This window comes from Lagenorhynchus albirostris, chromosome 12 (genome assembly GCF_949774975.1).
Source record: "Lagenorhynchus albirostris chromosome 12, mLagAlb1.1, whole genome shotgun sequence".
Taxonomy (NCBI): Eukaryota; Metazoa; Chordata; class Mammalia; order Artiodactyla; family Delphinidae; genus Lagenorhynchus; species Lagenorhynchus albirostris.
The window spans coordinates 76,723,318-76,740,015 of NC_083106.1; the positions used below are offsets into that span (position 1 = coordinate 76,723,318).

The following is a 16,698-nucleotide window of genomic DNA, read 5'->3' on the forward strand; positions in this document are numbered from 1 at the left end:
GAAATAATGTAATAATAAATAAAAATGTTAAGACAGTTCAAAGTAACAAATCCATAATCAATACCACTAATGGTGATGTTCCTTAAACTTACATTTTAATGTTTCCCTTAATGAGTGTGTCTAAATATAAATATATACATATTTTTTGGTTGTTGTTAACAATACTCACAATCCGCCCCAAACACATCCATGGACTTTATTAAATCCAAGTAAGTAGCCTAAAATGTTGGTTTCAATGCCAGAAATGGCCAGATTAAAAATAAAGTGATTGCTGATGAAAAACGGTCTTCCTTTTATTCTCAACTATGTTTGTTATATGTGCTTTTTAAATTATTTAACAAGAAAATGACCTTTAAAATATATAATTTCACATCTCAAAGTTAATTCAAAAGAACTGTGTAACATTTCATTTGAAAATAACAGTTTCAGCAGATATATGCAAGATTCCTACATGAGTTGTAAATCTGTCATCAAAACCATCACATTTTAGTATTTTTAAAGGGGAATTCAATATAGGAGATTTTTTCTGCATTATGCAACTGATTAAAGACAGCACTTTTACATGTAAAAATAATTTACACTAAAAAACTCAGGTGCAAAAAGTCTGATACTCTGTTTATCAAAATAACAAGAACAAAATGAGCAATGATAAAATAGCAAAAGTCATTACAAAAAATAGTAAATTCCTATTTAAATTCCTGTGTTCACAGGTTAAAAATGTTTATCAATTAACTATATCACAGATCGTAGATACTTTAAGCTATAATATAGAAAGGTAACATGAGATATTTGAAATTCAAGTTGTACTTACCAAAATAGTTTTAACCTGAGTCTCTGACATCTTCAGAAATGTACTTGACAATAATGTATGATAAAGTATAGTTAATATTTAGTAGTATAATTCAAAGTTATTTTTCTTTGACGTGCTCTAAATACTGCTGCTTCTTAAATGTTTGAGTAAAACTATAAATATTTATTACACTTTTGGGGCCTAGTTCTCTAAACACAAGGGAGTGTCTGAATTAAAAGCTGTTACTTTTTCCTGCTATACAAACATATGAGGATGTCTTTCATGTTCAAAATGCCTTTGATTTAATCTTATTTTCACATTTCAAGTTATTTTAAAACAAATGCAAAGGTCAAAAGATTATCACAGATACACACCCACTGAAGAATTTAATACAATCTCACTAAAGGATATCAACTTAATCATCTCCTCCTATAAATATTTTCTTTTTATTTATTTTGTGTTTAGAAGTTGCAGTTTTAAGTACTATTAACAGAAAATACATAACAACAGCTTCCTAACAAGTGAAAAAAAATAATTATAAATGCTGGAAAAATTGGCCTCATTGACATATTTACAGACTTTTATTTCATACAGACTCCATTGGAAATTATATGACATTTATTATACAAGCATTAACATTTCCAAATCACTGCATAGTGAGCACTTCAGTTCTTTATTGTCTATACCCTTGAAAGTCACTCAGTTGCTGAAGGCAATACTGACAAGCATCAAAAATGGTCAAACTGAGATGCTACTGATATATCGTTCTGCTCCTTTGCCTAAAGATGTTTCTGTCGTGTCCTTATGCTTTTTTTCCTCCTTGCTCCTCTGATCCTCCTGCAACTTCAGAATGATGTTTCGGATTTCTTCTCTTTTTGTTCTCATTCTTGGGGGAGGAAACCAGTTTTCCAAATTCATAGGCAGTTCAAAATTGAGAATTGGATTCTGAAAATAAAAACATTAAATGCACCTTAGAAAACTATAATAAAAAGTATCTTGGTTTCAATCACAAAAGCATTCCAGAGAAGAAATGAAAAAAATCAGTACTTACTCATTATCTATTCCATGCAGGCACTGTGCTGGGCACTGGAGATGTAAGACAAGACAGTTTCTGCCTACAGATCTTATAGTCTAGATCAAGGGTCAGCAAACTACAGCTAGTGGGCCACATTCTGCCTATTGCCTGTTCTTGTAAATAAAGCCTTATTGGAACACACCCACAGTAACTCATCTACATGCTCCCTGTGGATGCTTTCTTTCATGCCGCAATAGCAGAACCGAGTGTAGAGACCGTATGGCCGCAGAGCCTGAAATATTTCCTACCTGACTACCTGGTGCCCTATGAAAGTGATTGCTAACTCCAGTCGAGATAGATAACTCAACAATTAAAACAATGAATATGACAAGTATTAAGGCAGGAGAAGCAGAAAGTCCTATGCGAATACATATCTAAGGGCTTAGCACAATTTCAAGAAGTGATGTTTATGCTAAGACCTGAAGAATGAGTAGGAGTTAGCCAAATAAGGAATGACGGAAGCAACAGGGAAGAGTATTCCAGGTAATGAAATATGTACCAACGCCTGGAGGCAAGAGACAATATGACACAACACGAGAGGCTGAATGACATCCAGGGGGATGGTGTGTAGAATGCTGGAGTGAGAATGGTAGAAATGAGGCTAGAAGCTTGAACAGGAGTTGGATGATGCAGGCCACTGAAGGATTCTGGTCTTTAACTCAAGAATAACAGGAAGCCATTATAAGATTTAAAGCAGAAAAGCAACACAATTAGATTTGGGTTTTGGGAAAACAACTGTGAAAAATACAAGGCAAGAGGCCACGTCAGAGGTTGGTGCAGCAGTTTGGAATAGTGAGGCTAATGAAATGGACTTAGTGGTAGCAGGGGTAAATAACTGAACATAAGTGACACTAAGTGACAGAATTCACAGGGCTTATTCTGTGGTGGTGGTGGATGAAGAAGAGGAAGAAGTCAAGATAACTGTAAAGAATATCCAAGAGAGCCCAGAGATAAACCCACACACATATGGTTACCTTATTTTGATAAAGGAGGCAAGAATATATAATGGAGAAAAGACAGCCTCTTCAATAAGTGGTGCTGGGAAAACTGGACAGCTACATGTAAAAGTATGAGATTAGAACACTCTCTAACACCATACACAAAAATAAACTCAAAATGGATTAAAGACCTAAATGTGGGCTTCCCTGGTGGCGCAGTGGTTGAGAGTCCACCTGCTGATGCAGGGGACATGGGTTCGTGCCCCGATCCAGGAAGATCCCACATGCCGCGGAGCGGCTGGGTCCGTAAGCCATGGCCGCTGAGCCTGCACGTCCAGAGCCTGTGCTCTGCAACGGGAGAGGCCACAACAGTGAGAGGCCCGCGTACCGCAACAAAAAAAAAAAAAAAAAAAAAAAAAAAAAAAGACCTAAATGTAAGGCCAGGCACTATCAAACTCTTAGAGGAAAACATAGTAAGAACACTCTTTGACATAAATCACAGCAAGATCTTTTTTGACCCACCTCCTAGAGTAATGGAAATAAAAACAAAAATAAACAAATGGGCTTAAAAGCTTTTGCACAGCAAAGGAAACCATAAACAAGACGAAAAGACAACCCTCAGAAGGGGAGAAAATATTTGCAAATGAAGCAACTGACAAAGGATTAATCTCCAAAATTTACAAGCAGCTCAATATCAAAAAAACAAACCCAATCCAAAAATGGGCAGGAGACCTAAATAGACATTTCTCCAAAGAAGATATACAGATTGCCAACAAACACATGAAAGGACACGCTCAACATCACTAATCATCAGAGAAATGCAAATCAAAACTACAATGAGGTATCACCTCACACCAGTTAGGATGGGCATCATCAGAAAATCTACAAACAATAAATGCTGGAGGGCTTCCCTGGTGGCGCAGTGGTTAAGAATCCGCCTGCCAATGCAGGGGACACGGGTTCGAACCCTGGTCTGGGAAGATCCCACATGCCGCGGAGCAACTAAGCCTGTGCGCCACAACTACTGAGCCTGCGCTCTAGAGCCTGCAAGCCACAGCTACTGAGCCTGCGTGCTACAAACTACTGAAGCCCGCGTGCCTAGAGCCTGTGCTCCACACAAGAGAAGTCACTGCAATGAGAAGCCCGCACACCGCAATGAAGAATAGCCCCTGCTCGCTGCAACCAGGGAAAGTCCGTACGCAGCAACGAAGACCCAATGCAGCCAAAAATAAATAAATTAAATAAATAAATTAAAAAAAAATGCTGGAGAGGGTGTGGAGAATAGGGAACCCTCTTGCACTGTTGGTGGTAATGTAAATTGATACAGCCACTATGGAGAAGAGTACGGAGGTTCCTTAAAAAACTAAAAGTAGAACTGCCATATGACCCAGCAATCCCACTGCTGGGCATATACCCTGAGAAAACTATAATTCAAAAAGTCATGTACCACAATGTTCACTGTAGCTCTATTTACAATAGCCAGGACATGGAAGCAATCTAAGTGTCCATCGACAGATGAATGGATAAAGAAGATGTGGCACATATATACAATGGAATATTACTCAGCCATAAAAAGAAATGAAATTGAGTTATTTGTAGTGAGGTGGATGGACCTAGCGTCTGTCATACAGAGTGAAGTAAGTTAGAAAGAGAAAAAAAAAATACTGTATGTTAACACATATATATGGAATCTAAAAAAAAAAAGGTTCTGCAGAACCTAGGGGCAAGGACAGGAATAAAGACGCAGACGCAGGGGCTTCCCTGGTGGCGCAGTGGTTGAGAGTCCGCCTGCCGATGCAGGGGACACGGGTTCGTGCCCCGGTCCGGGAGGACCCCACATGCCGCGGAGCGGCTGGGCCCGTGAGCCATGGCCGCTGAGCCTGCGCATCCGGAGCTCCGCAACGGGAGAGGCCACAACGGTGAGAGGCCCGCGTACCGCAAAATAAATAAATAAATAAATAAATTAAAAAAAAAAAAAAGACGCAGACGCAGAGAATGTACTTGAGGACACAAGGAGGGGGAAGGGTAAGCTGGGACGAAGTGAGAGAGTGGCATGGACATATATACACTACCAAACGTAAAATAGCTAGTGGGAAGCAGCCGCATAGCACAGGGAGATCAGCTCAGTGCTTTGTGACCACTTAGAGGGGTGGGAGGGAAATGCAAGAGGGAGGAGATATGGGGATATATGTATATGTATAGCTGATTCACCTTGTTATTAAGCAGAAACTAACACAACAATGTAAAGCAATTATACTCCAATAAAGATGTTAAAAAAAAAAAGAATATCCAAGGGAGGTGTGCATGGTATTGTACCTCTGAAGTCAAAGGAAGAACGTGTTATGTGGAAGGAATATAACAGTGTCAAATGGTGCTGCGAGGTCAGGAACAATTTCAATATAAGGGTGAGGGTCAAGCCGGATTATAGAGATTTGAGAAGCAAATAGGATTCGTGGAAATGAAGACAATGAATATACACACTTGTCCAGAAATATATCTGTGAAGGGGAGAAAAGAAGGTAAAAGATATAGCCCGAATCATGGGAGAGATTTCTTAAGGCAGAAAGAGCCAGTGGAGAAGAACTGATTAGTGATGAGTAATGAGGTCAACAAGCCTTGGATTTGATGGAGTACGGTCATTTTTATTTTATGCCTTAAAAATTCTCCAATTTAAGAGTCTTTGCTCCTTGGAATAATTTTTGAAACAACAGTTTTCAATCTCTTCAAAATATTTGCTTACTGTGTTTTTTACACTAACATGAGATCAAACACACCATTTTATTATTTATTAAATCAGATCCAACAAACTGAAACCCACCTCAAAAAAGCTCTCTACATACTGCAATACGTATACACCACAATCACTGAAGTTGTTTTGCTGGGGTACTTTTGGATTAGAGCCTTTCATAACATCTTTGGAAAAACTTCTTTTGCATCCTTTTTTAACTTCCCACTCCACTTCTAAATACCTGCAATGATGTGTATATAGTAAGAATATATACATACATATAAATATACATAATTCCTCATTCCCACCAGAATACAAAGTACAGGTAGAGTTTTGAACTTACTCTCTTAGAATTTTTACAACATTTGACCGAGAAGGCCCTCTGAGTGAGTCCATCAGTAGGATACAAGGTCTATACGGTAGAAATGACCAAATATTAATACTTTATAATGTTTAAAAGGCATAAAAAGATGTACATTAACAATAAAATTTCAAACCTTAAAAATTCACTTTGTATGACTCAGTAAAACTTGCTGGGGGGGGCGGATAACACCCTAATAATACTTAACTATCCATGGTTATATTAAATACTGAATTAAAGAGTAATAATTTAATCATATCTAAGTTATGAATATAGTTCACCAAAGTTCCTAAAAACACTTAAAAATTTAGTAGAAAGTCAAAACAATTCTGAAAATTTGAACATCTGCATATTACAAATTACCAAAAGTGAGACCATGCAAAAGTAGAAGAAAAATAATCCCATTTTTAACTAAAATCTATTTTAGATAAAAAAAGCAGGTAATCTTCACATAAAAGAATTAGTTTAGAATCCAGTGTTTTGGGCGAGGTTCCACTTCAGAACACTCAGTATAAATAATACTCAACTTTTAAAATTTTGTTGTTAAACCCAAGTAAGTGAGGAAGTCTAATGTAGTGCAAAAAGTCCTGAAATGATTAAAGATCTAGGTTCTTCCTGGCTAACACTTTATGGGATTTGGAAAAAATCTCTCAACTGCTCTAGGTCTCTCTGTTTTCCTTTATAAATGAAGTTTGCTTTTCAAATGCTATTAATGGAGTTTCAGACAAGATTTCCTACAAAAAGTCAAAAGAGATGAAGTCTAGAAATAGGTACTACTTCATCGCCTAAGAAGTCTGCAGACCCTGGCAAGATCTCAGAACATGTACTTCCGAGAACCAAAATAGACTCACTCTCAATTTGGGGTTTCCATCTGTTTCTTTTTTTGTTGTTTTTTTTTTGCTGCACCACGGCTTGCGGGATCTTAGTTCCCCAACCAGGGATTGAACCCACGCCCTCAGCAGTGAGAGCACAGAATCCTAACCACTGGACTGCCAGGGAATTCCCTGGGTTTCCCACCTGGAACATGTCCCTTAGGACTGCCTTAAGTCACTCCACAGCCTTCACACAGTAGCTATGGAACCAGTGTAAACTCCAATTCCCATGTTACTGATGTGAATTTGAATGACATTCTTTGTCCTTTCCTGCTCCAAATCACTATATATCCAAAAGGAGTAGTGGTTTTCTATGCACATGCACAGACATGGAAAATGGGCAAATGGAGAACTGAAATAATTTCCATTCTCCTCAACTCAAACCTTGGACATTGGGCAGGACCTAATTTTCCTCACTGACTCTGAAAGCTTCTGTGATTTTTGCTTAAATACCTGTTTTAATTAAAACAGTATGGTTAATGTTTTATTCTAACAGGGTACGTGAATAAAAATGATCATTTAGGGTCTTCCCTGGTGGCGCGGTGGTTTAAGAATCTGCCTGCCAATGCAGGGGACATGGGTTTAAGCCCTGGTCTGGGAAGATCCCACATGCCACGGAGCAACTAAGCCCGTGCGCCACAACTACTGAGCCCACACGTCTAGAGCCCATGCTCCGCAACAAGAGAAGCCACTGCAATGAGAAGCCTGCGAACCGCAACGAAGAGCAGCCCCTGCTCTCCGCAACTAAAGAAAGCACACACACAGCAATGAAGACCCAATGCAGCCAAAAATAAGTAAAATTAAAAAAAAAAAAAGAGTAACAGTTAAAAAAAAAAACTATCATGTAGTTTGCAAGATGTACGGTTAATGCTTACTGTTTACAGATAGTAGGCTTTAAATGCCACTGTCCTATTTCAGAATTGCAGTTGTCATCGGCAAGGAATCCATCATCACTGCTGTCATCCTGTAAAAGAGAGCCTACTGTTAGTATTGAAAATATACAATCTAAATGACTAATAATGTAACAAAATAGCACTATTGAGGATAAAAATCCTTGTAGCAAATATGTAAAAAAATATTTTTCTGTTTAGGTGATCAGACATTAGAAAATGTGTTACGTCACTCGATTCCAATGATGTAACACTACAACACAGGCATCTTAATGAAAGAAACCATCAATCAGAGGTCTAAGAAAACTTGTTACATCTATTTACTCAATCTAAATTTTTAAAGACGAAGTATACCATGACTGATTCTTCTCTAGTCAAACATTATGGCTCTGATTTTAGGTATTTTTACAAAAATTTAATTTGTTGGCTAAAACAACTGTTTTCACAATAGGACATGAATGACTGATATTTATCATCTTTTCACACAAAAATTTTTTTCATATCAGAAACATTTAAAGGGTTTTTGGAAACACTGTTTTACTTGACAAAACCCTTTACCCACTTCACGTGAGAGAAGACAGCTTTATGATAGTGTGTCTTATTCTACTTATTACCTTGAATGTAAAACAAACAAAGCTTTTTTTGTCCTGTGGGAAAGCTTCTGGCAACCTTTTGAATGAAACAGTCAACAGTAGGAATGATAACAGTAGTAATATACAGTTAGATTAACTAGTTCACGTAACTGCTATGACCAAAAAGGAGCATATGAAGTGCTCATTATAAACCTTGAATGTAATCCAGATATGTGTCTGTGTATATTAGAAAGAAAAACTGTATCTCATAGCCACGCACTGTAGACCAAGGGACATCACAAAAATGTTTTTTGTTCACAAGAGGATTGAGCAAAAAGGAAAAATGGTGCAGTACAAAGTTATCTTTACTACTAGATAAACTCAAAGTTTGTCTTAACAACTAAGGAAGAGGCAGAAAAAGGAAATGGAATAAGCTTTTCTCTCAGTAGAAAATGCCTGTTTAACTGAAGTTATAAAATATTTTCAAAAATATACTTTATTCTTGGTGTTAATAAAGCTTATTAGGGCAAACAAGACTCTAAGGAAATATGTTAATTTTAACTAAATATGATCTGCTCCTGCCATGATGCATATACAGCAGATTAGATGAAAGAAAAAATCATTAGACAGGTGGTAAAAATACTGTAATTCTGCTGTGTTCGTGCACCACACACCACATAATCGAAAATGTGAACACTTGCCTCCTGAGTGTTAAGTAAGACCGAAGGTTAAGCACGGCGCACAAATGCTTTAAAAGAGCAACGGAAAGGGGTGCGGTAGGGGTGGTGGGCGGTCGCTGGGTCGCGGCGGGAGGATCCATTTCACATGGAAACTTTCCACGGTGGGTGATATTAGTTTAGTCCTCAATGGCAAACTAAACAAACAAACAAAAACCCCAAAACAAAAAATGAAACAACGTTCATACATCTATCCCGGCAACTTCTGAACTGAAAACCAAATTTGTGTTGTGAGATGAGATCCAAGTACAGAAGGCATGAGTTAACCGTTTGAAGTAATCGCCTATAAAAATCTAAAGAAAAACTTTTTTTTTTTTTTTCCTGTACGCGGGCCTCTCACTTTTGTGGCCTCTCCCGTTGTGGAGCACAGGCTCCGGACGCGCAGGCTCAGCAGCCATGGCTCACGGGCCCAGCCGCTCCGCGGCATGTGGGATCTTCCCAGACCAGGGCACGAACCTGCGTCCCCTGCATCGGTAGGCAGACTCTCAACCACTGCGCCACCAGGGAAGCCCAGAGAAACTTTTAATTATATAAAATACTAGAACTTTTTGCCAAGCATTAGGTTTCACCTGGTTATCCTGATCTTCTGAGAAGTCGATGAGTTCATCTTCGAGCATTTTACTACCTTCAGCTGATTCATCGCTGTAGTTTAGTCTGATTTTGCTTAAGCCATCTGTATCAATAAGAAACATAACATAATTTTTAAAAAGAACACACACATAACTTATAGTACATGATGTTAAAATTAATGCTAGTAATTAATTGCATAGTAATTACGAATACAAAATCTGTCTTAGCATGTAAATATCACAAGTATAAAATAAGTTACTTTTAAGTAAAAAACCTGGATTATGTCATCTACAGAGTTGTTTCTACTACTCAGACCCTAAAATTTATTAAACTTTAAACACTAGGTATCAATTATGTTATTAAATATTTATGTATATTTAAATACATGTATATATATATATAAAGATTTTGTGCTAGGTATGCTAGGTATCTTTAATAACAGAAGCTACAATAGTTTGAAAACAACTCAATTGTTCAATAACAGGAATGGTTAGCAAACGTAGAACATAAAATGAAATACTGTGTACACTAGAGAAATTAAAATTATGAAAATATGGAAAATTATACAAGTTAAAAAAACATGATTAAAACAAAGTAAAACAGGCTTGCTTTTGCACAAATAATTTAAAAAAATACAAAAATGAAAATAATTATGCTAGGATAGTAGTTATGGATGAGTTCCTCAACTCTGTATATTTTTCCTTCATGTTTGGTTATATTCATAGACTTTTCAACAAAATAAAATGACACAAGCCAACGTAGGTGCTGGGCAGTATGAAAATAAATGACTCGTAGAAATATTTGAAATGAATTCTTTTAAAGGTCTGTTTCAAGAATCTAAATCCTTAAAAATCAATGATTTTCTTAAAGAAACAGAAGATTTACCAGAAAATAATGAAAACTGAGCAGGAACTTTGATGCCAAATATACAAATATTGTTTATTATAGAGCATACCATTTCCAAGTTTTTAAAAGCATGACTTCAAGGTATTTTAAACAGGATTTAACTTATTTTGGTACAAGTTATTAAAAGGGCAAAAGAATACTAATATAAGCAAGATAGGATGGGAAAACAGCAAGATAAAAGTGCTCCTGGAAAAATACACTTAACATATATAAAAGTCCAAACGTTGTGATCGAAAACATACTATTTGAAATAATGAGGCATGCAAAGAATAACCTTTTCAATTTATCTTTCAAAAGTCTGTATTTTTATGCTTTCTTGAAGCAAAAACACCTATATTTAAATAAAACTTGTCCAAATCCTCAGGCAGTTAAGAGCTAGTCACTACAATCAAGTTATTTTTGCAGCGAAGTATTCCTGTCTATACCTATCTATTACACAGAAATTGTGTCATATAAACATGAACCTTATACAAATGAAATACGTGTGCACTGCAAAAAAGGAGAAAAGTGATTTAAATAGTGTAGTCAATTTCTTCAACTATTTCGTTCAGTAAACAAATGCCCTAGTATAAATTGAGAGGCAATGACTCAATCAGCTGTTCTCCCAATCAGTCCCATTTCCTGAGCTTTTCTCACATAGTGAGATCACCTGAAGATGCCAAACCAAGCGTGATTCTAGAGTTTAAAAATACGCATTTTTCATGTACCATACAGAGCAAGACAACTACTTCAAATGGTGCCCAACTGAAAAAACACCAAATCAAAGTAGTGATAACAGACATTATTCTCCTACAGTTGACCTTAAAAACCTAATCCCCGTGGCAAGATACAACTCCACTTATTTACTGCAGCATGTCAACCGACATCAGTCAACACTCTGTACATGTTCAACGGTTAAAATTATGTTAAATGTTTTATTTAAGTCCTGTCAACGATACTCCCAGACCAAATAGAAACAGATCACTAAGATACTAATCATAATCACAAAAATTTTTACAAGCTCTCCTTATCCTCATTTCTGATACGTCATCATTTTATCTAGGATAGATGGCTTAGCCATCCTCTCCAAGGCAGTAAAGGCTCCTCTAGAGAGCACTCTAATTCAATGTACTTTTGGGTGAGTGATGCCTTGGAAGCATCTGATGAAAGATATGAGAGCTCGTTCCTGAAAAATACAGACCCATTCTAGAGAACCATTTTTCAAACTGTGGGACACTGTGGTCATTGGATTAAGATAAGCATTGAAAAAGAATAGAAAAATGCCAGTGTATCACACACAATAAAGGTAAATTAATTTCCTTTAAGGAAGATATAGTCGATAAAGTTACACACATACTAAAAACAAAACAAAACAAATGCACAAACTATAATTTTTAATAGAAGAATAAACAGATATTATAAAAGGGCAAACTACATACAACAGATATTCTTTACTTTGGTCTCCATTAGGATTTATGGGTATATTTACTCAAATTTAACAGGTTATTTCTCAACTAGAACATTAACTTGTAGAGAGAGCCACCAGGAATTTCTGGGGTTTGTGTATATGAAGGAAGTCCTAAGGCTTTGTTTGTCCCATTGCTCTAAGACATGCACTTTAATTCATTTTTTAAACTTGAATTCACATTAAACTGTATGAAATTATTGATCAAAAAGGAACTTAAAAAATGTTCTGTGGAGATATAATTCACATACAATTCACCCATTTAAAGTGTACATGTAAGTAGTTTTTGGTATATTTACAAATACTACGTGCAACCATCCCTGGAGTCAACTTTAAAACATTTTCAAAATGTTTTAAATCTCAAAAAACCCCACAAAAAACAAACAAACAAACAAAAACTCTGTACACTTCAGCTATCACTCCCTTCTCCCCATACTCCTGTCCCATACCCGCAACCAGCCCTAAGCAGCCATTAACCCACTCTACAGATTTTCCTGGGAGATTTCATACAAATGGAATCACATAATACGAGGTCTTCTATGACTACTTAGCATGCTTTCAAGTTTCATCTTCATGTAGCATGTATCACTCCTTCATTTCTTTTTATGGTCTAATAATATTCCATTGGATGTATCATGTTTTGATTATCTATTTGTCAGCTGATGAATATCTGGATTGTGTCTACCATTTGGCTATTATGAATAATGCTGCTATAAATGTTCATGCCCAAGTTTTTGTGCGGACATGTTTTTATTTCTCTTGGGTAATTATCTAGGCGTGGAACTGCTGGATCACATGATAACTCTATGTTTAACGTTTTGAGGAACAGTCAAAACTGTCTCCCAAAGCAAGCTGTACCATTTTACATTCCCACTAATGATATATGAAGGCCTCAATTTCCGCACATCCTCACCAACACCTGTTAGTATCTGACTTTCTGATTCTAGCCATGCTGTCATGGCTATGAAGAGGCATCTCTTTGTGGTTTTGACTTACATTTCCTTCATGACTAATGATGTCCAGCATCTTCTCATGTACTAACTGGCAGGATTTTGTTGTTTTCTTTTTTTATTTTTAATGGGGTATAATTGATTTACAATGTTGTGTTAGTTTCAGGTTTACAGCAAAGTGAATCTGTTATATAAATACATATATCCACTCTTTATTAGATTCTTTTCCCACATAGGCCATAACAGAGTATTGTGTAGAGTTCCCTGTGCTGTACAGTAGGTCCTTATTAGTTACCTATTTTATATATAGTAGTGTGTATGTGTCCCAAGTAAATCCCAATTTATCCCACCTCCAGGACTTTGTTTTAAAGGCAATGAGAAACAGTGCACACTGCCTTGAAGGCTTAATCTTCAGAGTGCCCATCTACACAATGCTTTCTGTTTAGCAAAATGGTAATTAATCTCTAACGTGGCTATTCACTGCCTTTTTTTTTCTATTCAAGTATTAAAATACTAAAACTGAAAAAATTAGTCAGAACTTCGTGATTACGTACTTCGCTTAATCTTCATTCCATTTCCTGCCTGCTGAAACAGACTTGAAAGTCAGCTAGAAAAGGAAGTGCAGTTGACCCTTGAACAACACAGGTTTGAACTGCACTGGCCCACCCACACGTGGATTTCTTTTCAATAAATACGTAGTACAGTACTACACAATCTGAGGTTGGTTGAATCCAGGGATGCGAATCTGTGGATGTGAAACTGTGGTATGACACAAATGGCTGACTATAAAGTTAGAGGTGGATTTTTGATTGTCAGAGGGTCAGCAACCCTAAACCCCATGTTGTTCAAGGGTCAACTGTATTTATCTGCTTGGCTTTTGATATACTTTTTTGCTTTATCTGCTAAATTTCCCCCTTCTGCCTTTTACCTTATACCCCCTAAAGGGCACAAAGACCAACACATATGGCTAATGTCAGCTTTATGCAGCTGAGTATGTCAGACAAAAAATATTTTTGTAAGAGCGCAGCCAACACCTTTCTGACTTCCTAAAATAATACAGGCTGGTAGAAGTACAGAGTATGTTGAGCATTCACAACTTTTTCTTGAACTTTTGAGTTCAACTTTTGAAAGTTGGGACTCAACTTTCTTACTGAGTTCACATAATTTCTTCTATGCCTCATACTGAGTTTTTTCCTCCCAAGAAAATGTGTTAGATATACTCATAGTTTAGTAAGTTTGCTATCCTATATATACAGCATATTATGGGTTTATGAAGTAGACTTTGGGGTTGAAGTGGAAATTATGCAGTTGACTTGATATATAATTTAAGTATTTGAAGAGAAACCTTAGATTTCTATAACAAGTGCTAGAAATATGGACCTGATTCAAGGAATAAAACAATTTATTAGAAGTGAAGGGAAATAAAAAAGCAGAGGTTGGACCAGTGCCCTTTCTCCCACTGAAAATCATAAAGGAGAGAGAGTGAGGAACAGAAACTAGCTTTTAATTTGAATGTCAACAGCTATTTGGAGGAGAAAGCTTTAATTTCTGCCTCTTGCCCCTTGATCTCAATTGCCCATCTGTAAACTGAGAAGATCGAACTAATTTGCCTTAACAGATCTAAAACTGTGCAACTACTGTTTATGCTGAATAATTTCCTACAAAATAAATATAAGTCCAAGTTCCTATAAATGGAAAATGCAGACCTTGTACTATAATTTTAAAACTTCATTCTCTGTAAGGGTGAGGGGAGGAGACTCACTATAAAGGGGGCACAAGGGAATTTTTTTGAGTAACGGAAAGGTTCTAAATCTTGATTGTTGTAGTGACTACATGACTATACATTTATCAAAGCTCACTGAGCTATACTTATGAGTGAACGTTACTGTAAGTAAATTATACCTCAATAAACCTGACTTAAAAAAAAGTGTGCCCTGAAATCTTAATCCTATTTCTAAAAATTCCAACTTATTCTAATTCTTTGATTTTTTAAAACATTTAGAAACATACCTGTATGGTGCATAGAACTTAAATATTCATTCTGTAGGTCACTCTCACTTTTAGTCCTATCAACAACTTTCTGGCATGCAGATTCTCCTTTATTCGATTCTTCATTTTCACTTGCAGTATGATTTATTTTTTTCAGACTACACTTCACACTGCTAAGGTTTCTCCGATAACGAGGGTCACTTTCTTCCTGTTCATTATTTGAATCAATTACAGCTACGCAATGCTTTCTGTTTAGCATCTTCTTAATTACAGGCTTGGCAGCAGAGTTTTGAGAATAACTGTCCATTTCACTGGCTGAAGGTGAAGAAATACAACTGTCCTCTACAGTTGAACATTTTTGCGTGACTGTATTTTCATGGTAATGAGGATTAGGTTCATACTTTGGTTTTTCCAAACCAGGGAAACAAACAACAGCCAAAAACCAGTGTGCACTGTAAAAAACAAATGAAACTACTGAATATATTATTAGAAAAATTTATTATATTTGGCAATAAATATTAAATCTTTTTTCTAAAGGTTTTATAAACAAATTTATTAAGAATGCCCAATTTTTTCAATTCTCAAATTAATCCACTTGTTTATAGGATCATTGATTCATTAACAGAATACAATGTCTATTCAAAAATAACATAATTTTTGTAATAACATAATTTTTGTCAGAATTACATAGCCTGCGTTCACTTTTGCAAACAATCCTTTGAACATTTTCTTGCTTTTGGAATGAAAACTTCATTGTTTTCCAGGCAATTTAACAAAATGTAAATTACATCACTGCAATTCATCATTCCCATTTACCTTTCCTTTGCCCTATTTATGCCAAGGACAAATACTATCTAGCCTCAAGATTAAAATGTCTTCAGAAGTCTAATTAGACTTTACAATTTTGAACATTTTCTAAATATTGTAAGTAATAGCTTTTAAAAAATTTTATGTCTGTGTCTTTCTTATTAATGAGGTAGGAACTTCTTAATATTGAAAACATTAAATAATTCTTGTCTCATGCTATACTAAAATAAAATACACTGAATTGAGATAATACATCTAATCTAATCATCATCACAGAATTCCAAGTATTAGTAGAATTCCAGCTATCAAGTGGGTACTCATGATAGAGCTGAATTCAGGTAATACAGGTCCCAGCAGTAGGATATAAGCCATGAGTAAGATGCTGTACAGCTAAAAGTGGGTAATATTCATTAATCTAATTAATTTTATTAAGGGCTTACAATTAGCTAGGCACAGTGTTATATGCTGAGATACAATGAACAGGCTATAGATGTCAGATAATTTATTAGCTGAGCTCAATATATGTCACAGAGTAGGGTGTTCAGTAGATATTTGCTGAATGAAAAATGAATGTTGACATAGATAAAAGTTATTCTATATTCTGTTTCTGTAAAATATTAAATTCCCCCAAGGTACTACTAAGCAACAGCACTGTCTGTCTCTTCATCAGACAGTATGAGTAGAAAAGGTCACAGATGCTGGATTCATTCTCAGTATTGAAAAGGCCAGATAGAGGAATGCCTCTCTCCTCTTCTTAATTATTAATCTTCAGGATCCCAAGGACTTAGGTCAGGTGAGGCTAGGAGAAGAGCAGCACACCATCTTTCTCACTTCATCAATTCTAAGACACAGCTGATTGTAAGTCACATCTCAACTTCATAAAGGTTATAATGTGAAAATATGTGTTTTGAAAATTGATTAAATATGGTGTAATACAGTGACTCTCAACCTATAGCTGAAACCTACATCTATCACAGTTTTAAACATTTTTCAGCTATGACAATATGGATAAGCCATAGTTTTTCTGTTGCCTCGCCTAAAAACTTGGAAAAAAATCTTCCTTCACCTAG

The 16,698-nt window shown here is 36.1% G+C and overlaps 1 protein-coding gene across 7 annotated transcripts in view; it reads right to left on the reverse strand.

The window, feature by feature from the left end:
* Positions 1–275: 275 nt before the first annotated feature.
* Positions 276–16,698, reverse strand: part of SENP6 (SUMO specific peptidase 6) — a 102,814-nt gene continuing 86,391 nt past the window's right edge. For 6 of the 7 annotated variants that reach the window (XM_060167419.1, XM_060167417.1, XM_060167418.1 and 3 more), the window contains 6 exons: positions 14,843–15,273; positions 9,532–9,635; positions 7,639–7,727; positions 5,874–5,942; positions 5,621–5,771; positions 276–1,735 (listed from right to left, as the gene is read on the reverse strand). In XM_060167419.1, the coding sequence (XP_060023402.1) occupies positions 1,529–1,735; positions 5,621–5,771; positions 5,874–5,942; positions 7,639–7,727; positions 9,532–9,635; positions 14,843–15,273 (1,051 nt within the window). In that variant the 3' untranslated portion in view covers positions 276–1,528. The remainder of the gene's footprint in view (positions 1,736–5,620; positions 5,772–5,873; positions 5,943–7,638; positions 7,728–9,531; positions 9,636–14,842; positions 15,274–16,698) is intronic. The other variant, XM_060167421.1, reaches the window with a different exon arrangement.